This window comes from Peromyscus maniculatus, chromosome 1 (assembly GCF_049852395.1).
Source record: "Peromyscus maniculatus bairdii isolate BWxNUB_F1_BW_parent chromosome 1, HU_Pman_BW_mat_3.1, whole genome shotgun sequence".
Taxonomy (NCBI): domain Eukaryota; kingdom Metazoa; phylum Chordata; class Mammalia; order Rodentia; family Cricetidae; genus Peromyscus; species Peromyscus maniculatus.
This window is the reverse complement of record NC_134852.1, coordinates 54,612,147-54,637,587: the sequence shown is the minus strand read 5'-3', so window position 1 is coordinate 54,637,587 and position 25,441 is coordinate 54,612,147. Positions and strand designations below refer to the sequence as shown.

The 25,441-nt window shown below is 51.6% G+C and overlaps 1 protein-coding gene across 1 annotated transcript in view; it reads right to left on the bottom strand.

Moving 5' to 3' along the window:
* The window catches only part of LOC102902857 (BOS complex subunit NOMO1), a 72,404-nt gene that overhangs the window by 34,158 nt on the left and 12,805 nt on the right, over positions 1-25,441 (bottom strand). Inside the window, exons 6-18 of the mRNA XM_042276737.2 lie at positions 25,283-25,355; positions 22,940-23,092; positions 22,343-22,480; positions 21,342-21,431; positions 18,839-18,944; positions 18,515-18,665; positions 11,722-11,896; positions 9,645-9,786; positions 8,583-8,714; positions 7,531-7,667; positions 5,372-5,459; positions 3,759-3,822; positions 3,157-3,252 (exon numbers count right to left, since the gene is read on the bottom strand). Of these exons, the coding sequence (XP_042132671.1) occupies positions 3,157-3,252; positions 3,759-3,822; positions 5,372-5,459; positions 7,531-7,667; positions 8,583-8,714; positions 9,645-9,786; positions 11,722-11,896; positions 18,515-18,665; positions 18,839-18,944; positions 21,342-21,431; positions 22,343-22,480; positions 22,940-23,092; positions 25,283-25,355 (1,545 nt within the window). The remainder of the gene's footprint in view (positions 1-3,156; positions 3,253-3,758; positions 3,823-5,371; positions 5,460-7,530; positions 7,668-8,582; positions 8,715-9,644; positions 9,787-11,721; positions 11,897-18,514; positions 18,666-18,838; positions 18,945-21,341; positions 21,432-22,342; positions 22,481-22,939; positions 23,093-25,282; positions 25,356-25,441) is intronic.

Sequence of the window (25,441 nt, the reverse complement as noted above, 5' to 3'; positions counted from 1 at the left end):
GAGCCCCCAAACACACATTTTCAAAGAGCCGGATGTGGTGGCAATGTGCTGATAATCCCAGTGTCTGGGAGGCTGAGACCGGTGAACCCCTGGGGTTCCCTGCTCAGATGGCCTAACCTGATCAGCAAGCTCCAGACCACTAAGAGACCCTGTCTCAAACAAAAGGTAGATGGCTTCCCAAGAACAACACCTGAGGTTGACTGTTGTGACCTCTACACATGGACCTGCATCTACATGCATGCACACACAAAATGATAAAATAAAAAAACAAAAACTGAACATTCTGATGTGGCATCGCAGAAGACACTGGCAGAACTGGCTGGAATACAAGACTCTACAACTTGATGAAAACTGTTGCTTCCCCATGGCGACTGGATTCATGCTCCAGACCTCTGCCCTTTCACATCTTTCTCAAATCTGAAGAAATGAGGAGCTGGGCATGCCTCCCAGCACTCGGGAGGCAGAGGCAGGAGGATCTCTGAGTTCGAGACCAGCCTGGTCTACAGAGTGAGATCCAGGAGAGCCAGGGCTACAGAGAAACCTTGTCTCAAAAAAAATCAAACAGAAAATAAAGAGAAGCAGCAGTGGGATCCCCAGGCTGAAGGACCAGCCCACACTCCCTGACCCTGAGAAATCACACTCAGGAGGCAGGAAAGGACGTTGGCAAGAAAGGCCTCCCAGACACAACGCACGGAGAAGACAAAGCAGCCGTGGGACACAGTGAGTGGAGGGCACGGTGCACCGTCAAGGTCCCGAGGAGGTGATCCTGGGCAAAGGGTGGCAGGAAGGGATGACCTGAGGTCATGGGGGAGAGGAGCTAGGACAGTGGACGGCAGGGTGATGTCCAGGGTGACATTCACTGGGTGTTCCAGAGATGGCAAGATCAAAAGCCTGGGTGGAAGACTCATGGGAGGGCAGACGCGTCAGAGAGGTCAGAGGGGAAGCAGGGGTCACACATACTTCTAAGTCCTGTGTGGGCTCTAGATGAGTCTGGGTGGGAAACTGCTGGGTTTTCAGTGGAGGAGAGAGTGATCTCCACACCAGCAGAACCACTCTGGCCACCGTGTGGAGACCACTGGGTCATGAGGCACAGCCGGGACAGGATGGCAGGAGGCCGCTGCAAAGGTCACCGTGTGGAGACCACTGGGTCCCCAAAGCTATGTCGAGTGGGAAGAGGGCGGAGAGTGGAGCATTGGACCAGAAAGACATCTGAACATCTGAACATGCTTTCACTGTATTAGAGGATTTTTTGTTTTTGTTTTTTTTTTTTTGGTTTTTCGAGACAGGGTTTCTCTGTGTAGCTTTGGAGCCTGTCCTGGATCTCACTCTGTAGACCAAGGCTGGCCTGGAACTCACAGAGATCCGCCTGCCTCTGCCTCCCGAGTGCTGGGACCGGCAATACTTCCACTGTAAAGGCAAAGGTTTGCTGAGGGGCCGGCTGGAGCAGGGGAGCGAGGGACAATGACCAGGATCAGGAATCGATGGGAGCTGTGCTTGTGAACAAGAGAACGCAATACAGAGCAGGGCCATGGACCCGAGAGCCAGCAGTGGGTGAAGCCTAGCAGGTCAGAGTCCCAAAGGGTCCAGGCAGAAACACAGCTCCTACAGTCAGCACACGCTGACCACAGGAAGGCAGCCTCGCCCAAGCCACACAGGTTAATACAGTGAAGGTGCAGCCGCTGAACACTTCCCAAGGATGAAGGGCTGGGCACCTGCTGTGCCTGCACCACACAGACTCAACCGTGGGCCCCCATACAACCGTGATCCCACCTCTCCAGCCCTGAAGCCAAAAGGCACAGGCTCTTCCTCCTATTCCATTTAGTGCTCTATCTCCGTTTAGCAGACCTGTGCCCAGTAAACCGGACTCTGAAAACCCAGGAGATGGTGGCATGCTCTAGGTCCCACAGCAGAAAGAGACCTGTTTCCACCACTCATAAAATCAGGAACACTTTCTTCCAGTCCAGCTGTCGGCTTGCCTCCGTGTCCCCTGCCCTGTGTACCACTGCCTTAGCTGGCCGAGACCCTGTCCCTTCACTGGGCCTCTGCAGACCCCCCCCCATGCCTCAAGCTCCTCCCCTCTTAAGCCTCTTTGGTCTGTTCTCCACTCAACAGGCCTGGATCACACTATGTAAACCATGACAGCGGTGTGTATGGGTCAAAGGCAAAAACCCTCATCACGGCCAGGCCTGCCGGCCTTCCTCCTCACATGTTCAAAGGTCATAACTTTATAGTCCCGTGTTTGCTTCCCCGTGAGACTGTCGGTAGGTACCACATTGGTATTTAGGAAGCCCAGGGCGGCACCGTGGCGATTCTCAATCGTATTTTCTGGACAGTCACAGTCTGGCCATCTCAGTCCTGCAGGATGCTGAGAGAGAATGGTCACACAGCAAGTTCAGGGTCAGCTTGGACAACCTGGCTGATCTCCGTCTCCAAGTGAGAACAAAAGAACAGACTGGAGGTGCAGCTCAGGGCACAGCGACTGCACAGCACGTGCAAAGCCCTGGGTTCCAGGCCAAGCCCTCGGAACAAGAACCAACAAACTATTCTGTGCAGGTGTGCCTGTCTGTGTGTGTGTCTGTGTGGACATGTCTACACATGTGTGTGCACACGTCTGTGCGTTTGACTGTTCTCAGCATCCGTGGCAGATGGGCAGGACATGGGAACTGGATGGAGACAAAGCCAACTTCAACTGGAGGGGGAGGGAGCGAGTTCCCAGAATTCCATCTGTGTGAAAAGTCTGTCACTTCCGGAGAAAGCTGGGGTGTCAGACAGCCCAGCACAGCACACCCCCCCGCACAGCCTGTCTCCCACGCACCTCCTCCAACCTACACAGAAACCATCTCCACTCCTCCAGGCCTCAAGATCTCCAGAGAAGAGGCGATTCTTAAAAGTCACTGAAACACTTGAACTATAATGAACAAACCCCCAAGTTCTTTCCCTTAGCAAAAAGCATCAAGAATCCAACAGACTTAAGGTGCGGAGCCCAGCTGTCAGGGATCCCACTGCTATGGGTTTACAACTGTGTCACCTGAGTGTAAGAGAGGAGGCCACTGGTGTAGACCCTTAGATGTGAGGGCTCCGATCGTCCCTGAGTCCGTGAGGGTCTCCCTGGGCCTCGGCACCAGCCCGCCCCCACCCCCACGACACCTATCTTACTTGATGGTCACCGTGACGTCCATCATTTTGTCCGTGGTGATGGTTCCCAGGACGTGGTGACGAATGGCCGTCAGTGTCAGGATACTGGGTGAAGACCTACAATCAGGGCAGAGCAGAGAAGCTGCTGGCAGCAACCCCAGACTCCAGCGGTGGCGTGCTGCCTTGGGCCCTGCTCACCCCGACACACTGAGACCAGCCCACAGGCTGGAGTAAGACAGCTCAGGGAGCCTCCTCCCAAGCACAAGCAGAGGGCAGCTCTGTGGGTCCATCCTCTCCTCCACAGTTCCAGGTGTTGAACCCTGGTCTCCAGTCTGGCTCGGCTAACATCTTTACTCAGTGCGCCCTCTTGTCGACCCTTGAGTTTACAGGATTCTCAGGAGGGACAGTCTGCCCCATTTCCTCAGTAACTTCCAAATACCATAAAACACGTATCTAGAAAGTCACCTTCATGCCTAATCTTACCTCTTCCAAAAGAACAAAAACCCAACAGAAATACGCCTGTGTGCTCACATGAAGAAGACACAAAGACGGAGAGGAGGAAGGTAAATATCCTCCCATCCCCCCAGAACCCCCCCCCCCCCAAAGCACTGTCCCAGGCTTACGTGTCATAGGTGTAGAAGGCTTGCTCAAACCGGTGGCAGGAGCGAGGGGTCACTTTGTACACACCTACACAGAGAAGACCAAAAGTAGTTTGCTGAGAACAGAATGCATTCTGTCAGGCAACTCCAATTCCAACCCGGGTGCTCAGGAGGCAGCTCACCTCTTTGAAAGCTCAAGCACATCACAACCTGAGCTAATGGGACTGGAGACAGCAGGCAGGCTGCTCTCCTGGGCCACAGACCCCTCCCCTTCACAGCCTGCTCAGGAGTGTGCCTTCACACTGGGGACTTAATGACTCCCCGTGGCTGCACCCGCTCACACGCAGCTAACGTGCACATAGCCAACGAGGACTGAAAAGCAGCTCTCTCCTGGAACCAGACTGAGGAGATTCTTCAACTTAGAAGACTCAGTCAGGGAGCCTCAGGGTAACCAGGCCTGTGGTTCTGAAAAGGGACGGGGCAGAGGAGGCCTGCAAAAGCACACACTTCTCAGCATAACCTGGGGAAAGTGAGGCCTCGGTCAGGGCACAACACCCCCTCTGGAGGAATGCGGTCAGGCTGAGGATGAGCAAAGTGAACACCTGAACCCCTCACAGCTCATTCGGGTGACCAGACCCTTGCAGAAGCCTCAAGCCCCTGCCTGCTTTCCCTGCACAGCAGGCCAGAGCAGTGGGCATCGGGGGGCATGATTAGCCCCCCACTCGACATTCGTCAGCAGACATGGACTGACCCCACCACAGCCCAGCACTACACGGGGTGGCCACATGGGGTGCCCACCGCACTGGGGAGGGCAGCAGGTTGGGCCGGCCTCCACTGGGCTTACCAACCAGAGAGGACTGGGTGGCTCATAAACCCTAACAGACAAAAACACAACAAAAGATCACAAACAGGCCTTAAGCAGGGTAGTGTGGACGCCAAATGGTGTGGTCTCTCTGGAAACCAACTGGCAGTTTTTTGTTTTTTTACAAGTTACATATAAATTTACCATGTGATTACGAGGTCCCATTCTTAGGAACCTAAATAAGAAGAACTAAAATACCCAGGCACAAAACTATGTACACAGCTCACAGGCATGGTATTCCTAATACCCCAAATGGCAGCCATCTCAGGGCACCTCGAATGCCAAATGGCTACACACACAGAATGTGGAATATCATTCAACAAAGAACAAAGCATTGGTACACTACAGTGTGACCCACCTTCCAAACTGTTAGACATAAGAAGCCAAGCACAGTCAGGCTCAGCGGGCCAGCATAACAGAGCCACTGCTAGGGCGGGGCCTGCAGTGATGACCGCACAAGCTGGTAAACTTGCCAGACACCACTTGGCACACGTGTCACTGAATGAACTGGGTGGTTTGTGTGGCCCCGGGGACGCGCCCAGGCCCTAAGAGCACACTGGCTGGTGCTCCACCACCAGCCTCCCACGCAGGTGAACTTCATGCTGTGTAAACTCTATCTTAACAGAGCTAAGAGAGTCAGAGGATGACAGGCAGACGTCGCTGTGAGGACAGGCCACTGGCCAGCCACCTCGTTAACAGCTCTGCAGGCGAAAGGACCCAGGGTCTCTGCCCTCCAGGCCCACCCTGACCCCGCCCTCCTGCCTCCCAGGCTCACCAGGCTTGGACAGGCAGAAACGGTTGACTCCTCTAGACAGGTTGTAAATCCCCACATTCTCGGGGCCGTTTCCATCTTGATGAAACTCCTGTGGGGCCAAAGCCAACACAGTGACTTGTGGGCAGACAGACAGTGTGGTGAGGAGTGATATTCCTGTTTCTGGGCCAGTCATCAGTTTGGCCCACTAATCACTGAGCTGTTGGGTGCCACAGAAAAACCGAAAACCTCCAAACTTTCTGACATGCACTGTTTGCACTCAGTCAGCTCCTATTTACTGAGTACCTGCTGCAGGACAGACTCATGTCAGGGTCCTGGGAGGCATCGTGTGGCCCCTGCTCTGAGGAGGGTGGGGTGGTGACCTTTCAGCTTGGGAAATCGACAAATCAACAAATGAGCGGGTGGTTTCAGGTAGGGAGACAGAGCAGAGAAGCAAATGCAGTGAGCAGATCACCACCTACCACGGAGAAGAGCGCTAGAGCTCTGGGGCCCAGCACGAGTGGACGGCGGGGGGAGGGGGGGGGAGGTCAGCCCAGGTTCCTTGCCATCTTCCTTCAAAATGCAATAAAGTGGGTGCTTCAGTGTCAGCAGCTGAGGTCCAGGGTCACAAGCAGCCATGACACTCATCTGCCTCTCACTGGGATCTGACAAGGACATTTGCTACTACCCCTGCAGAAACTACAGAGATAATCCTTTCCCTGGAGCCCCTGGGACCACAGACAAGCAGACAAGCACAGGCCTACATCCCACCAGCTTGGGAGAGAAACAGGAGGACACAAAGACCAGCCTGGGCCACTCAGTAAAACTCGGTCTCGAAAACAGAGTGAAAAAGAGGGAGCTGGAGAGATGGCTGAGCGGTGAAGAACACTGCTTTTCTTCCCAGAGACCCGGCTTTGATTGCTACATGGAGACTCACAACCACTCAGCTCCGTCCTCGGCGCTCCAGTGCCCTCTGCTGGCCTCCATGAACACTGCACACGGGCAGCAGTACAGACACAGAGGCAAAACACCCACACACACCGTAACCTAACAATAATTGAGGCTGGGCACAGTACTGTCCGTCTTTAATTCCAGCACTAGGGAGGCGTGGGCATTTGAATTTGATTCTCTGAGTTTGAGGCCAGCCTGGTCTACACAGTGAGTTCCAGGACAGCCAGGGCTATATAGAGACCAGATCTCAAAAAACAGTAAATAAAATAATGATAACTTAATGTTTTAAGGGCTGGCACTACAACTCAATGATAAGTGCTTGCTCAGTATATCTGAAACCCTGGGTTTAGTCCCCAGAAGTACAAAAGCAAATAAAAACAAAACACTAGAGAATAAGACGGCGAGCTGTTCCCACTGTGGGAAGCAACAGCCTAGAGAAGCGCAGCTACCTAGTAAACAGCACACTGGCTGCGCCAAGGAAATTAAATACAACACAGCTTGCTGAGCCTCCCCACAGCCTGCAAAGTGCGCATGATCTCAAAGCTGCGGGAAAAACAAGGGGCTTGATGAAGCACCACAGCACAGCGGCCCCTCTGCACACAGGATGAGGAACACATGGACACACACGGACACGGACACACACACACACACAGACGGACGGACGGACGGACGGACACACGGACACACACACACACACCCTCTAGCAGGTGGGAACTCAGGGCAGAGAAGGAGCCTGGCTCGACTGCCATTATGAAGTCTTGCTGTGCCAGGCTCGGGCCAATTGCTATAAGCCAGACATTCCTTTGTGGGTGTGTGGGTGTGTGTGGGTGTGTGTCCATGTGTGCAGTGTATGTATGTGTAGGTCAGAGAGGGAGGGTGTGTGTGTGTCAATGTGTGCAGTGTATGTATGTGTAGGTCAGAGGGTGTGTGTGTGTGTGTGTGTGTGTGTGTGTGTGTGTGTGGCCATGTGTGTACTGTACATATGTGTAGGTCAGAGGGTGTGTGTGTGTGTGTGTGTGTGTGTGTCCATGTGTGTACTGTATATATGTGTAGGTCAGAGGGTAACTTGCAGGATCTGGTTCTTTCCTTCCATTGTGTGGGTTCCGGGGATCAAATCCAGACCATCTGGCTTGGTAGCGAGTGCCTTTACGCACCGAGCCATCTTGCCAGCACCCCGCCCCCCTCCGCCCCCCTAACCCCCCCCCCTTCGACCCTTTCGGGGCAGTGCGTACCAGAGTGATGGCGTGTGAGAGCGCACACCGCAGCATGTAGCCCGTCTGCCTGAACTCCACCGAAGACACATCGTCCTCCAGGACTTCCACTTCCAGACTCTTGTTCCTCCAGCACCAATCCTCATGAATGATGCTTACTGCAAAACAAACACCGGGACCTGCTGCCTAGCTGCTGCAGACTGCACGTGTGCTGTGCACTTGCAATCCCGGCACTCCGAAAGCTGAGGCAGGGGGATGAAGAGTTCAAAGCCAGCCTGGGCTCTAGAGTGAGACCCTGTCTAAAAAGAAAATATTTTCTATAAAACACCTGGGCAGTCAACAATGTTTAGGACAGGTCACTGCCAAAGAAAAACTGACTACAGTGGCCACTGTGGCTGCCCACAAAGAAATCCATATGGGCTAAAGATGCCAGGCTATAAGATATCCAGGGGTCACCAGACTTGGTAAATATTTTCAACTGATTTTTGTTGTTGTTTACACGGTATGCGGTCCTGGCTGACCTTGAACTCCTCAGCCTCCCCAGCACCAGGCTTCCGGTCAGCAGCAATGGTCAGTACATGCACACGGGTGTGGCAGGACTCCACCGAAACTCTAAAACAGGCAGGCAGCTCCGAGTGCAGTTTGGCAGCTCTTAGAGACGGAAAAGAGCCCCGGAGAGAGAAGCCTACTTTCCACCAGCCAGAAGTCTAGTCCAAATAGGAGGTGGGAGTGACTTGTTGAGGACAGGAAGGGCACCTGTGTGGGCCACTGCCCTGCTGACCAGGCTCTGTGCTTTGCTTAGTCTCTTCTTGAGAGAGGCTACTGTACCATTTCACAGATGAGGAAACGGTCTGGCGAGGAGAGACTGCCCAAGGTCACTCTAGAGCAGGTGCAGACTGAGAGTAGAATCAGCCCGCTCTTTCTGGCACTGAAAACTAAGATGACTGGTCAGCGCATGCTCCCCACAGCAGATGCACATGGGCCCAGGACAGAGTCCCCATGGAAAGGCCTACAATAAGCACAAAGCGGGGCAGGCTTGGGATAGCTCCCGGATGCATCGTGCTCCATCTTACTTTTGTATTTCCCAGGCAGCACTTTGTCAAACGTGAAGGTCATGGAGTTGACCTTGCCGGAGAGCTGGAGGCTGCGTTTCTCACCCTGGCGGCTCAGGGACTGCAGGGTCACCAACAGGTCACCGCAGGTATCTGCAGAGGAAAGGCCAGAGGACCTCACATGACTGCCATCACAAGCAGACAAGTTTGCGAGTGCTTAGCCTAAGCAATAAGCCCTGGAGGCAAGAAAGTTAAGATCATTCTCAGCCTTGTACAAGTTAGAGGCCGGCCAGAACTACACGAGACCCAGTCTCAAAAAACCCACTAAGGCCAGACAGTGGTGCCGCACGCCTTTAATCCCAGCACTCGGGAAGCAGAGGAAGGCGATCTCTGTGAGTTCGAGGCCAGCCTGGTCTACAGAGCAAGATCCAGGACAGGCTCCAAAACTACAAAGAAACCCTGTGTCAAAAAAACCATAAAACACACGCACGCACGCACGCACGCACGCACGCACTCATGAGGCTGGGAAGATGACCCAGCTGGTGATGCCGCCTGCACCACGAACGTGAGGCTCTGAGTCTGGCCCCCCAGTCCCACACAAAAGCTGACACGGCAGTGTGCACCCGCAGCCCCTGCACTGGAGTGGGCAGAGGTGGGCAGGGGCCTGGAAGCCTTTGTCCAGCCAGCCTAGCTGACCCGGCGAGTCTCGGGTCCCCTCTAGAAAACAGTGCAGAGGGACCGAGGGCAGACATCAGTACTCCCTCTGCCTCCACATACAGGCACACATGTGCAGCATGTCCATACACACTGCATCCTGACCTACACTCCAGCTAATACTGAAAGCAGGGTCTGAGTTCAGCCTACAAAGAAACCTTTGGAAAACGAAATAGAAACAATCCAGGTGCCTGGTAGCTTGGCAGTTACTGAGAAATCACCATTCACAAAAGAGCACCTGGGAACCCCGCAGCCCTTCCCCTGAAGTGGCATGCCCTTACTGCCACCCCATTCAGAAGGCCTGCTCCCGGCTCCTCCCACTGTCCAGCTCTCCCAACTAGAGGCTCTCCCATGCAGTGGACACCTCACCCAAACAGGAGACTTTTCCAGAAACAGACGCCAAAAACTGCACAAAGGCCACATCCATCACAGGCCTGTTGGTCACGGTGAGAGGGAACGTCTGTGGTTTCAGCATCAGGCCGGCTCTGGTCTCGGCCTCAGGCACCACCACCTGAGAACATGAGACAGTAAGGCAGCGTCCTCAACCTTCCCAATGCTGCGACCCTTTAACAGTTCCTCATGCAGTGGGGACCCCAACCACAAAGTTATTTTTGCTGCTACTTCATAACTGTAATTTTGCTGCTGTTACGAATCATACTGTAAGTATCTGATATGCAGGAAATCTGATGTGTGACGTCCCCCCCAAAGGGTTCATGACCCACAGGTTGAGAACCACTGCACTAGAGGCTGCAGAGAGCATCTCTCCCCAGGCCATGAGGCACTAGAACCTTTATGTGGGCCTCAAAGTATGCAGATAGAGAAGAGTGAAGGTTCACTTTGAGCCCAGATGTGTAATCATAACAAATTTAAGAAGTAACTGTTTGTTTGTTTTCAAGACAAGGTTTCTCTGTGTAGCCCTAGCTGTCCTGGAACTCACTATGTAGACTAGGCTGGCCTCAAACTCACAGAGATCCACCTGCCTCTGCGTGCTGGGATTAAAGGCGTGCACCACCATGCCCGGCCAGAAGTGATACTTTTATAGTAACACAGTAATAGTATAATAACTAAATCAGGCATGGCAGCACCAGCCTGTAATCCCACACTCAGGAGGCTGAGGTAGAAAGAACACCTCCAAGTCAACCTGGGCTGTTGTGAAACCAAGTCTCAAAAAGAGAGAGAGAGAGAGAGACTGTCTGATGCCTTCCCACAGGCAGCTGTAGAATTAGGTCATTTTCTTTTTCCAAGTACTTATTTTCTCGTGTGTTATTTTAAGACAGAGACTGTGTAGCTCAGGCTAGCCTGAAATTCACACTCCTCCTGCTTCAACTCCCCAGTGCTGGGATTACAGGCATGTGCTATCACACTTGGCTCCTTTTCTGTGTGTCTTTCCCAAGCTCAGAAAAGGATGGGGAAGGGGGCAGAGGTCCCCTACTTTATTCCCAGTAAGGAACTGCCCAACTCTGAGCTTCCGACAGAACTTCAAGAGCTGTTGATGTGGCCATCTTCAGATAAGCTGGGCAGGTGGCTCACAATGAGAGCTGTCACCCACCAAATATCTCCACTTGTCCCTACAGAAGGAAGGACCCACCCTAGAAGACCCAGGCTTGGGGACACTCCAGCCCTCCCTCACTAAAGCTGGGAGCAGAGAGAGCTGATTCGATTGGCAAGCCCTGCCAGCTACGGGGACATGGCCTTTCCCATGCGGGCAGCCCTCTGCCTGTCTTGTCGCTGGCCCAGCTGTGCGCAGGCGACTCCAGGCAGGGGCTGCCCTGCTTCTGGGCCTGGATGGGCAGACTCCCTGGGGCCCGCTGGTTGTCCTGGCGTCAGGGTGGGGAAGCTCCTCCCCGGTCTGGGCTCTCAGAAACCGGTACCGTGAGGCTCTGAACGGCTTGATGAACTGGCTGTGCTCTGCTTGGCCTCATGGACATCCTAGAGCAGCCAGAAGCAAGGAAGGAGCAGGAGGGCACAGTTGCTCCTAACCCTGCACACACACCAAGAAGAAAAGACAGGCCTGTGTCTATTCACAACACTCACATGCAGGGATGAGAACGCCTCCAAGTCAGAGCCAGGACCTGAAAGGCTCCTCCCTGTGTCCCACTGTGGCTCCTAACACTCTGGAAAACCCCTGCATTTTCTCCAGCTGCAGGGCTGAGAGTGTGTGGAGGCCAGAGGTCCCCTTGGGTGTTATTTCCTCAGGAGCCGTCTTTCTTGGACTTTGAGATGATCTCTCAGTGGCCTGGAGCTTACCTAGCAGGCAAGTCTGGCCGGCCAGTGAGCCCCAGGGGTCTGCCATCTCTGCCACCCAGCACTGGGATGGCAAGCTCACGCCAGCACACCTGCCTTCTGACAGGGACTCTCGGGATCAAAGGTCCTGAGGCTTGCGGGGCAGACACTCTACTCACGGAGCCACCCTCCATATTCTCTAAGACAAACACAACTCATGCACCTGGACTTTGTAGGTCCCTGGCTTCGCTTTAAAGCAAAATGATCCATGAGCATCTGTCTCCACGGTGACCAAAGACTTGTCCTTGTCTTGAGAGGACAGGACCACTTTGTATTTACTCATCTGCTTGACAGTATCAGGGGAGCGGACGATGGATATCTGGCCACAGATGCTGAACCTGCAATGAGATGTCTGGTCATTCTAGCAAGACTCGGCGTGGCAGAGCAGGCTCCCAGCAGCCCTGAGACAATACTGTCTATCGGGTAGACTTGGTGACTTTCCCTTTAGAGACGGTCTGCAAAAGTCTGCAGCTGGGCCCAGGGCAGGGCTGTGTGTTCTCTAGGTAACATACTCCCACCCCCACCCCACCTCCACTGAAGCCATTTGAAGTAAATCTGCAGGTAATAAAAACACTTCAGGTAATTGGACTGCTGATATAACTTGGGCTAACCCTATAAAAGGAAGAGCTATCAGCTGCCTGCAAAACAAAACAAAACAAAAACCAGTACCATTAACCAGGCCATAAAACTACCAGAGTCTTCCTCATTTGTTAGATGCCATGTGGGGGTAAGAGCAAATGCAAAGTTGAAACTGAACTCCTAAGGAGCTGAGAGCCACAGAATGCCTCTCATAAAGGCAGAGCCCAACGGATGAGAATGACTGGAACTCCAGCTTCCAGATGAAAGAGGTCTCTTCAAGAAACGCACAGCAGGCCCAGCTGCTCCCAGAGGGGACCAGCAACAGCACCCGTTCCATCTGTGGCGGCTGCAGCTAAGACCCCATCTGGGGCCACCATCTCTCCAACTCACTAAAGGTCCAATCTTCTTATTCTAAACAATCACAGGATATAAATGTCAGCTGCTGCTTCAGACAGAACCACACTAAAGAACTTTCTGCCTCTGACAATCATGGGCCAAATAAAACGCTGGAGAAACATGTCTGCCCCAACTGGACCATCAGGGACAAGATGAGGAATGGCTGAGGACGGCTGTGTCATTCAGGAGGAGTAAAGCTGCCGTCATCTCCCTGCACGCGGAGGCTGCCCCAGGCTCACCACGTGCTTCTGTGTGGATTGTCATCTAAGGGAGGTTCCTACATTCTTACCTGGTTACAGGCTCTAAAAAGGATCAGGGCTGGAGAGATGCTCAGTGGTTAAGAGCACACAGTACTCTCCAGAGGACCTGGGTTCAATTCCAAGAACCCACCTCAGAGGGTCCACAAACACCTGAAATTCCTGTCAGGTCCCAAAGAACTTCAAGACAAATGGCTGAGGTGCCTACTAACATATCAAAGGAGATGCTGGCTACCAGACTCCACACAGGCTCCCCCAGCATAGTTCCAGAGTTCGGGCTCCTCTCAGCACTTCTCACCCCCACCCCCCAATCTCTCCAGCCCGAGCTTCGAGCTTGGATTCCACTGGCCCAGCTTCTCTGGCCACTCGCTCTCTTGGCCCCTCCCTCTCTGCTCTCTCTGTTTCTCCTATTCTCCATCTCTCCCCCACCCCACCCTGCTCTCTCTCCTCCTGAGGCCTGGTCTATTCTTCTATTCCCTCCCTCATATCTACAAGAAAACCTTCTCCTTAACCACACCTAGGAGTGGCCGTGTGCTCACTGTCATTCAACTCCAGGAGATCTGATACCTTTTTCCGGTCTCCCTGGCGCACACACCAAAAATAAAAATTAACTTAAAAGGAAAAGAAATAAATCTTGGGTCAGCAAATGGTTCAGTGAATAAAGCACTCACTGCCAAACCTGAGGAACCTGAGTCCAATCCCCAAGACCCATGCTGTGGAGGGAGAGAGCTGTCTCCATGCGAATGCCACAAGACAAACACAGACACGTGCACAGACAGAGAGAGGGAAAGGGACTGACGCATAAATAAATGAGTAAGTGTAATGTTGTAGAATGTTATTTAAGGTGTGTTACTTTTGCTTATGTTGCATCTGTTTAACTCTGTGAAGCTGTGTTACTGTGCCTGTCTAAAACACATGATGGTCTAATAAAGAACTGAATGGTCAAGAGCAAGGCAGGAGAAAGGATAGGTGGGGCTGGCAGGCGGAGAGAATAGATAGAGGGAGAAATCTGGGAGGAGAGGAGAAGGATTCCAGAGGCCGGCCACCCAGCTCCGCACACAGCAGGCCATATGTATAGAGGGAGAAATCTGGGAGGAGAGGAGAAGGATTCCAGAGGCCAGCCACCCAGCTCCGCACACAGCAGGCCATATGTATAGAGGGAGAAATCTGGGAGGAGAGGAGAAGGATTCCAGAGGCCAGCCACCCAGCTCCGCACACAGCAGGCCATATGTATAGAGGGAGAAATCTGGGAGGAGAGGAGAAGGATTCCAGAGGCCAGCCACCCAGCTCCGCACACAGCAGGCCATATGTATAGAGGGAGAAATCTGGGAGGAGAGGAGAAGGATTCCAGAGGCCGGCCACCCAGCTCCGCACACAGCAGGCCATATGTATAGAGGGAGAAATCTGGGAGGAGAGGAGAAGGATTCCAGAGGCCGGCCACCCAGCTCCGCACACAGCAGGCCATATGTATAGAGGGAGAAATCTGGGAGGAGAGGAGAAGGATTCCAGAGGCCAGCCACCCAGCTCCGCACACAGCAGGCCATATGTATAGAGGGAGAAATCTGGGAGGAGAGGAGAAGGATTCCAGAGGCCAGCCACCCAGCTCCGCACACAGCAGGCCATATGTATAGAGGGAGAAATCTGGGAGGAGAGGAGAAGGATTCCAGAGGCCGGCCACCCAGCTCCGCACACAGCAGGCCATATGTATAGAGGGAGAAATCTGGGAGGAGAGGAGAAGGATTCCAGAGGCCAGCCACCCAGCTCCGCACACAGCAGGCCATATGTATAGAGGGAGAAATCTGGGAGGAGAGGAGAAGGATTCCAGAGGCCAGCCACCCAGCTCCGCACACAGCAGGCCATATGTATAGAGGGAGAAATCTGGGAGGAGAGGAGAAGGATTCCAGAGGCCAGCCACCCAGCTCCGCACACAGCAGGCCATATGTATAGAGGGAGAAATCTGGGAGGAGAGGAGAAGGATTCCAGAGGCCGGCCACCCAGCTCCGCACACAGCAGGCCATATGTATAGAGGGAGAAATCTGGGAGGAGAGGAGAAGGATTCCAGAGGCCGGCCACCCAGCTCCGCACACAGCAGGCCATATGTATAGAGGGAGAAATCTGGGAGGAGAGGAGAAGGATTCCAGAGGCCGGCCACCCAGCTCCGCACACAGCAGGCCATGCAGTGAGAGTAAAACAGAAGTAAGAGGATGGGAAAAGCCCAGAGGCAAAGATAGACAGGGTCAGTTAAGGAGAGCTGGTTAGAAACTAAGCCAAGCTAAGGCCGGACATTCACAAGTAAGAATAAGCTTCCGTGTGTGATTTATTTGGGAGCTGGGTGGTGAGCCCCCCAAAAAGAGTTAAAAACAAAACAAAACAGTGTAATAAATTTTTAAAAATAAAATGGGGCTGGAGAGACGGCCAGCTAAGAGCACTGGCTGCTCTTGCAGAGGCCCTGGGCTTGATTGCCAGCACCCACATGGTGGCTCACAACTGTTCGCAAGTCTAGTTCCAGGATATCTGGCGCCCTCTGGTGCCCTCCAAGGGCATGGAACGGACATAGTGTATAGACATGCATGCAGCAAGACACACTCATAAAATAAATAGAAGAAACTCTAAAAAAATTAAAAATATATTTTTATAAATAATTTAAAAAAGAAAGGTAAGAAACATCAATGCATTAAGGAGGCAGATGTGGGTTGGGGTGACGTTCAGTGGCAGTACATTTGCCTGTGTGCCCAAAGTTCTAGGTTTGATCCCCAACACCATTCAAAAATAAAGTGAATGTCCCTGGGCCCCTTCAAAAAGCAATGAGTTTTTCCAAAGATGCTCAAATGTCATTTTTTCTTGCTTTGGTTTAAATATTTCACTTTAAATAAGAAAATTATCAGATATTCACAACACATCAGTTGTTCAAATAAGAGGCTGGGGCCTGGCAGTGTGTGCCTATTGACTTTCTGCATTGGATCATTTATCAAATCCATCTGTTTCTCATTTCCTCTCCTGCCAGCACCCAGCGCTAAGGCACCACCAGCCGATCATCTCCTCCAGATAACTGCCACAGACCCCTATCTGCACCGTCTGCCAACACCCTGGCTTCCCACCAATCCCTACCCCCCCCCCCCCCCCCCCCCGGCAGAAGGCCACATTTCTATCATGCCCTTGCTGACCCCATGGTCTCAGTGGCAAGGCTGTCTGTCTCTGCACCTCAGGTACATGGTCAAAGGCTTGCTGACCTCATCACGGCCTCTGGACACACTGGCTCAGCCCCTGTGAACATGCATGCTGCCCTGCATCTTCTTCCCTTGGTCCTCCTAAGGTCTCCGACTACCACCCCCACCCCAATCTACCCAAGGTCTTCTCCCCAATCTCTTCCTGGCACAAAATTGCAGGCCTCTCTCTGTGCCATCTCCCCCAGGAGCTGAGAGCCGACAACCCTGTCCTTGCCACTTGGGCTCAGCTCGTCGTTACACGTGCAGCCCAGTGAGGAACTTACATCTGCTTACCTAGCACGGATGTTCCAGCACAAAAGCAGAGGGACAGGAACAGGACTTGAACCCGAGAGTTATTTTCTAAGAATGATTGATGTCCTCGTCTTTCAAAGCTGAAAGGTGACTAGGCTGATGGGCTGTCTGCCGGGGCTCTGCTCCCTAGCTCTGGTGTCAGCAACCACCTCTGTCCCTCCTGTGACCTCACCCACTTAGGCTCCCCGGCCCACCCCTACAATGCTGGCCTTCCACTTCCAGTTGCCGAGTCACCTAGGAGTGTCAATCAAGATGGACACAGATCCAAACATGTAGGAGAGTATGCCACCAGTGGTCATGTGACGCCAAACCAGAACCCTCATCACCTGCCCATAGCAACACCTCTAGTAGGCTGAGAACCCTTAAGAACCCTTTTCTTTCCATTCTTGACATCAGTGACGACATGATTAACTCTGCCAATGACCAGAAGCATCTCCAAGCACACCTCCACAGCATCAGAGAACCTAACAAAGCCCTCTAGGATCAGACAAGGAAAATGCTCTCAGAGGAGGGCTAACCTCAAAGATCTTTTTCTAATTTAGATAGATATTAGACAGACAGACAGACAGATAGATAGATGATAGATATAGATAGAATGATAGATAGACAGATAGAATGATAGATAGATAGATAGATAGACAGATGATAGATAGAATGATAGACAGATAGACAGACAGTTAGATGATAGATAGATAAATAATAGATAGATAGATAGATAGATAGATAGATAGATAGATAGATAGATAGATAGACAGACAGACAGATGATAGAATGGTAGACAGATAGACAGGTAGATGATAGATAAATAATAGATAGATAGACAGATAGATAGACAGAATGATAGATAGACAGACAGATAGATAATAGATGGACAGACAGATGATAGAATGATAGACACAGACAGGTAGATGATAGATAGATAGATAGATAGATAGATAGATAGATAGATAGATAGATAGATAGATAGATAGAATGACAGATAGATAGACAGATGATAGATAGAATGACAGAGAGACAGACGGACAGACATGGTCATTTATTGTGTTTGCACACATGTGGAAGTCAGGGACAACTTGTACAAGCTTGCTCCCTTCTTCCACCACGTGGTCCCCCGGGATCAGACTCAAGTTGTTAGGTTTGGAGAAAGCACATTTACCATCATCTTCTTTCTCTACTTTAACAAACCCATTTTAACTTGAAAGCAAAAGAAAACAATGTAAGTGCCTTCAGCTATTAGGATTCAGCACTCATGAGCTGGCTTTCTGGAGCCCACTACCTAGGGTCGGACGCCTTGCTCACCCTTGATGCCGGGGGGAGGGACTGGGTCCCGCCTTAACTGAAGGCTTTGCTGATCCCCCATGGGGGGCCTTGCCCTTTTGAAGGAGGGGATGGCAGGGTTTGGGGGGGGGATGACGACTGGGGAGAAGTGGGAGGAGGGATGAGACAGGAATCTGTGGTTGGTATGTAAAATAAATTAAAATTTTCTTTTTTTTCAAGACAAGGTTTCTCTGTGTAGCTTTGGAGCCTGTACTGGATCTCCCTCTGTAGACCAGGCTGGCCTGAAATCCGTAAGATCTACCTGCCCCTGCCTTCCAAGTGCTGGGATTAAAGGCATGCACCACTACCACCTGGCTTTAAAAAAAAAAATTTTAATTAAAAAAAAAAAGGTTCAGCACTCATCTTTCCAAAGGAAAGCCAGCTTGACTCTCGACAGCTATTAGAACTGGATGTGAATCCTGGACAGAAATGGTCGAGTTAAAGTTCATTTTCTTCTCCTCTGCTGCCAAGAGGAGCCGGGATGTACCTAAGACTGCACATGGCCCATGGGCTGGCTAGTTTTATGTCAACTTGACACATGCTGGAGTCATTTGGGAAGAGGGAACCTCAACTGAGAAGATGCTCTCATCAGAGTGGCCTGTGGGCAAGCCTGTGGTTCATTTTCTTGGTTGTTAACGGATGTGGAAGGGCCCAGCTCACTGAGGACAGTGCCACCCTTAGACAGGTAGTCCTGAGTTATATAAGAAAGGAGGCTGAGCAAGACAGAAAGCAGCCCTCCATGGCCTCTGTTTCAGTTCCTGCCTCCAGATCCCTACCTAACTTCACTCAGTGATGGACTATGACGTGAAGTGTTAGCCAAATAAGCCCTTTCCTCCTCCAGTCGCTTTTGGTCATGGTCACTCGTCATGCTGACAGACAGCACACTTACCCTGTAGCAATGAGGTCAGCCAGCTGTGGAGTGTTGGGCGCGATTTTGATGGTGACCATCTCGAAGTAGAGATGCTCCTTCTGAGCATGGATGGTGTAGGTCCCTGTCGTTATGTTCTCTAGGCGGAAGGAGCCGTCAGCTTTCGTTCTGACTGAAACCAAAGCATGTGAATAAAAGATGAGCCCCAAAGCTTGCATCCCAACAGATACGTGAGAATGCAGTGTTTTCACAAGGTTTTACACTGAGATTTTGTCACTTGTGTCTATATCATTCCATGACTGAAAACAAGCCCTTGAGGAGGCTCAGGACCACATGCCTACCCACCTTTAATCTGGTTGTTCAGAGTGACCACAGCCTCTGGAACGCCTTCTCCTTCAGGTCCGTTCAAGACCCTCCCAGTGACGGAGAAGCCCATGACGTGGAACACGGGCTGCAAAGTGAAGAAGGTGTTCACATGCTCACGTCACCAAGCCCCCTCTGCCCAGCACCACGGCTCACGTGCTGGCCCCTCCCTCTCTCTCACAGCCTGTGTCTTCTCAGCTGCATTTCCAATGCAGGACTGCTCGTCAGAGCTGAATAAAAACAGCCTGCAGACTCACTCCCCGACTCACAGGTTGCTGCTTCTGGCTTGTGGGGTTCCCCAGCCTTACCTTCTCCTGCTCCCTCCCTAGCTCCATCCGTATGTCCCCAGTTTAGTGAATCCCACCTGTCTCCAGCCCCTTAAACATAAACCACATTACCTGGGACTCCAGCCTGTCCCACAGCACCTCCTGGGACCCCAGACCTGTCACCCCCAACACTGCCTGGGACCCACGGCTTTCCCCTTCACCTGCAGCATGTCCCTTCAGCACCACCTGAAACCCCCAACCTATTCCACCACTGCCACCTAAGATCGATGACATACCCTGCCCTTTCAAAGTCCAAGAGCCCTCACCTAAGAGCCCGGGCCAGGCAGATTCCTTCCAATCCACCCTTCCTCTGGAGAGTCGCTCACCACACAGCCCTGTGCCTTGTCTGTGTGTATCCTGTTTGCTCCAAGCACCAAGCCTGGGCTCTCTTGGAAGGCACTGAGCTCCAAGCCCCTGACCTTTGGCTGCTCAGGTGAGCTCCCTGGGTGAGACATCACCAACCTAATTATATCTTCATCAAACTCCTCAGGGTCTGACATGCCTGACTGATTCCCTATATGTCACTCCCTTCTCATTAAAATGTGACTTGCAGCTCAATGGAGCCTGTCCTGCCTCAGCTCCCTGCCACAGAGCAGGCACTCAGGAAGTGCCTCCCGGATGAATGAATGTAGGAATTATTTGAAAGAGAGCCTGAAAGTGGCAAAACTTTAGCCTTGCATGACAACATACTTGTAATGCAAGCACCAGGTGTGACTACAGGGCATGGTGGCACACGCCTGTAATCTCAGCACTCAGGCGGCTAAGTCAAGAGGATCATAAGTTTAAGGCCAGTGGTACTGCCTCACAACAAAAAAAGGGAAGAGTGCCAGGGAAGAAAGGAGGAGTAAGAAAATGGCTTCCTTTTTATGCGGGGATAATCCTTTCTGAAAGGAAGTGGTGAACTAGCTGTCTATCCACTTATTAACTCACATATCCAACAAACATTTTCAACACTTACTATGTGCTTGGTGCTAAAGCACACAGATGAAATGGGGAGGCTTCCCTGGCGTGATGGAATGTTCTAGGCCCTCACTTGAAACTCCACACACTTCAGGTTAAAACTTGCATTTGACCACCATCTGGGTACTTTGCCCAAGTACCTGCCACACCCTTCCTGCAAGGTTGTACAGGTAATAAAGGCTCAATGCTCATTTTCCTGGCCTCCTGGCCTACATTTAGGTGTCCTACGCAACCTTGGGTGGGGCCAGCTCCCCTGACTGCGCTGTTTTCGTGGACTGCTCTTCAGTGCATTATAAACACCAGAGGATAACTTTTCCCTAGCACCACTGCCAGGTACCCGTGGGCACTTCCTCCATGTTGCCAGCTGCCAGCTTTCTGTAATTTTATTCTGTAATTAAAGACTCAGAGGGATGATGAGAACACATTTACCATGTCTTCCGAACATCTCACCATCCCCTCCCACCACATGGGCCATGCTCTCCTGAGCTCACACGGTTACGGCCCAGGCTAGCTTTCCTCATGGCACCTCTCCTCAGCAGGACCCAGCTCCCAGCAGCATAAGAGGAAAGTGGCCAGCCAAGCTCGACGCCATCACCTCTCCAAGCTTCCATCTTCCCCTCCACTTCAGCTCCCCTGGCCTCTTCAGGGTGCCTCCAAGTCTCTAGGCATACTCCTGCCTTGAGACCTTTGCATTCACCACAAATGTTGGGTATAACACCTGCTTCCCTTTAGACGGCAGCTCAGTTACCTTCAGGGAGAGGACTCCTGGCATAACACGCAGCCCTGTGTCCCTGCCCTGCACAGTGCCTTCTTCTGTTCCAGAGAGCACTTACCCGCTTCTAACACACTAACTTGCTTATCTAAACAGGCACTGGCTCTGCCCATCACTAAAATGCAACGTCCAGAAAGACTGTTGACTCACTAAGCCCCAACTGTGCAGCCAAAGTGGAACAGACTCAAAGCACAAGCCACAGGCATTCTGTGGGCACATCTCACTCAAGGAGCAGCACCGGCCGGGGCTTAGCTAGCTCTGCAAGATGGAGATGCTGTGTAAGAGAGGTGGTAGATCCAGTGTACCCCAGGCTAAGCCAGAGTCCCACTTCCTCCAGTAGCCATTCTAGACAGGGTGTTGAGGTGGACGTGCTTGCGACATCTGTGCCCAGGGCTGGGAACCCAAACGCCCGGCTCCAGAGCTTCACCTCGATTCTCAAGCTGTCGTGCTCCACGGTGAAGTCAAGCCTGGAAGGTGCCACGTCAAAGGTGATCCTCTCCCCTCTGTAGAACGGCACCTGGAAGAAGGGGTCAAGTGATTATGAAGAGTGTACAGTCCTAAGTCAGTGTTCACCCAGGTCTAGCAGCCAAACAACCCAGAGGAATGTGACTCCAGCTGCTGGTCAAGGGGAAGCCCTGCCTTATACTGTGACAGAAGAGCCCACGTCTCATCTTCAGTACAGGCTGTGATCACCAGGGCAAACATGCTTGCAACTGCAGGTGTTCCTTACTGCAGAATTGTTCAGATGTAGGAGTGCCCACATATGCATCCTAAGACATTTTGTGGACAGGTCCAAGTCTGAACCTGAGATCCACTACATTCCACACACACCTTACAGATAAACACACTGATGGCAAACTCAATGGTTATTTAGATTTTGGAGTGTTTTAGATATGGGATTTTTTAGTTTTAGGGACACTCAATCTATCCTTACTAGGCCGAGTGCTCATGAATGACAGGCCCACCATTTGGCCATTCAGTATCTACTACTGATCTGGATCTTAAAGGCCCCAAAGCCCATGTGCTAGCAGGCATGTCCAACATGCAGCCTGTGTGCCACATGTGTCCCAGGATAGCTACAGATGTGGCCCAACACATCTGGAGATAACAGGGTCATGTTGCAATGTCAACTCCTGTGCTGGAGGCATGCTTGTCAGCACCACTGGGAGGTGGTAGCACCTGTCAGAGCCAGGGCCTGACGGAAGGAAGTCAGGTCACTGGCAGTGTGCCCTTGAGGGTGAGTCAGAATCCCAGTTCTTCTGCTCTCCCAAATTCTGTCACCATGATCCAAGAGAAACCTTCATTCCTTTAGGTTGGTTTACCACAAGCAGTGTGTCATCATACTGAATACTGACTCACCCAACACCCAGAGGGCATAGGCTCTTCTCACACATAGTGTCCTGTACAGATAGAAAACCACTCACTCACCACAGTATAGGCCCCACTTGGCAAGGAATAGAAAGAAAATGAGCCATCTTCTTTGGAGACCGCATAGCACAGATAAACCAGGCTCTCATCTGGGGGCTGGAACCCGGACACTGGGGACACATTGCAGCCCAGGACGTCCTATGTCAGGGAAAGAAGAAATGTCCATGTTCTGATTACCCAACAGCCACACACAAGGCCAGGCCAACCTGCAGAGGTCAATGCATGGGTTTCTTGCAAGGTCAATGCAGGGGGGGTCAATGAAGGCAAACGGAACCCAAATCTCTACACCCAGCCTCAGAGTTAAAAATGAGCACTCTTCTTAGGAAAAATGGTGAGGCTCCCCCCAACAATAAGAAAACTGGCCAAGGAAGAGAAGTGACACCCCAAGAAGCCACAGAGCAGCAGGTGTTAGAAGCTGATACTGTGTGAACCTGGTAAAAGCCCGAGCATCTCCCCAATCCACAGCTCGAGGTGAAGACAGTCCATGAGACTGTGCTCTTAAACATCCAGGTCACAAACCAACAGTAAGCCCCGGCCTGCCACTCCCCAACCCCAATCCCCCACCCCGATCTTGGCTCTTTATTTTTCTTTGCTTACCTCTTTGCTCACTAAAGAAGAAAAGAGAAGAAACTTCACCCCTTTCATGGGCTCCCCGTCACTGCGGACAGAGCCAGATACATTATAGCCAGCCACTACGAGGGGACCAGCTGCGTTAGCATTGGAGTTCGTCACCCGCACCGTGGTACTTGCCTAGAGAAAGGAAGAGGTCTTAGCTTCAATACACCAAACCCTGACGGCCGACACAGTGGCTTACACCAGCAATCAGGAAGCCAGAGCAGGAAGATTACTGTGAATTTGAGGCCAGTCTGGGCTACAGTGTGACAGTCTCAAAAAGAAATGACAAAAATAAATAAATCCTTTCAGAATATCCAACAGCACAAGGACGTGCTAACATTTTCAACTAAGAAAGCAGTATGAACACACAGTTCCTAATAAAATTACACAATAAAATTACAGACACAGGCATCCCTCCAGAGCCACAGGAACTGACCCTGGAATTCCAGGCTCAGACATCCTCAGGTGCCCATGTCCCTTTTATCTAATGGCACACTGTGTGTGCAGAGGCCATGCACATCCCCTGAAGACTAAACCTCCATTAGTTACCATGCCCAACACAAGGCCAGGGCTAAACAAGCAATATTTACCATTTAGGACTCAAGAATAAGAAAAATGCCTACATGCATGTCCAATCCACAGCTGGTGGAATCTGAGACTGGTTGAAGCAATGAACACAGAGCCCCGGCCAAGGAGGGTTGGCTGGAGAGAACGCTGCCGCTGCTCTGGTGATGCAGACAGGCATGTGATGGAGTGCGCGTGGAGGGCCAGAGGCCAAGGCCAGCGTCCGTCCCAGCCTTCCACCTTGTGTGAGGCAGTGGCTTGTGGTTCCAGCTGTGCACACCAGATTGTGCCCATGGGGCACGGGATTACAGATACACCCACCAGTCATCTTTTACGTGGGTTTTGAGATCCAAACTCAAGTTGTCAGGTCTGCACGGCAAGCCTTTACCCACTGAGCCATCTCCCAGGCCTGCAAAGCTTTTTCCTACGCAAAATGGATGACAAGAAGTGTGGGGAAATGGAAGTAACCGCCTGTCTGTGTGGCGACTGCACCGACAGTTCCCTTCCCTCACGCTCTTCTTACGGTCCGCCTTCCTACATCTGAAATGCTGATGAGGGGTGGCCCTGGGAGCACATGTGGAGGTTGGAGGGCAACCTGGAGTGGCCCCTCCCACCATGTGGGTCCCAGGAATTGAACTCAGGTCTTCAGGCTTGGCAGCAAGCACCTTCACCCTAAGCCATCTCTCTGGCCCCTCCAACGGTTTCCCCTTTTTGGTTGCAGTGAGGCTTTCTACAGAATGCAATTCCCAGAAACCGAGCGATGACCCTGCTAACAAAACCTGACAGACACAAAGCGAGGGCCAGAACCCCTGCTCCCTCAGGGTACCCAACACCCCACAATGACAAAATAGAGCCAGGGCCACAGGCACTGACCCCAGCCAAATGACTGTCAGCCTCACTTACAACACCACACTTTATTGTTTATCTGTATTCAAGAATATTTAATTACTATAATATTTCATAAATCACTCTTTATATGGCATTTCAAACACTTATAACCTTTTAGATAGTCTTTGGGCTTTTGATTGTTTTTTTGTTTTGAGATAAGGCGTCACTCTATAGCCAAGGCTGGTTTAGAACTCACTATGGAGCCCAGGGTGGCCAAAACTCACAGCAATCCTCCTGTTTCAGCATTCCAAGTACTGGAATCACAGGTACAAGGCATCACACCTTGCACAGACACTCCTTCAATGAACGCTGCTACCACTCGACCACGTTTGATTAAATTTTCAAATACAAAGCAGAATAAAGTTGAAAATTTAAACCAAAAAGGAAGTCACTGCTTTTTCATTCCTTGAAACAAGGCGTTTCTCTGGCTTGCACAGCTGCCTCCCTGCTGCTCCTGACACCCAGATGTGATGGCATGCAGCCCATTCTCTCCTTAACAATCACAGGCTGTTTGAGATCTCCCTCCCCCAGGGAGCATGGGCAACAGGCCTCTAGAAGAGTTAGCATACTTATAGTTTTCTGGTCGGGGCAGAAAAAGAACAAATTCACTGGGAATTTCTGGTGTTGACTTAGCTCAATACGGTGACAGTGCATGAGGTGACAGTGCATGAGGACTTCACAACTGTCACCTAAAGAAGAAACCAGCAGCAGAAGCATCTGCTGAGGCGGAGAGTTCACCCTGATAACACCTACACTTCGGCACCCCAGTTCTCCCAGAATCTCGAGAAACTGTGACTTCATTTCACATCCTAAATTCATCTCCACATTTGTTTCCAAACTATAGCACACACACAGACATGGGACAGAGCTTACCTCCGTCAGAGCCCAGGTCGGATGAGTCGCAAGGATTTCATAATCTCCAGGAAGAACTTTAAAAAACGCAAATCTGAGAAACACAAAACAGCACATCACTTAACCAGGTTTTAGAGAGGGATTGTGTGGGAATTACTGTAGGCTTCCAATAGCTACTCA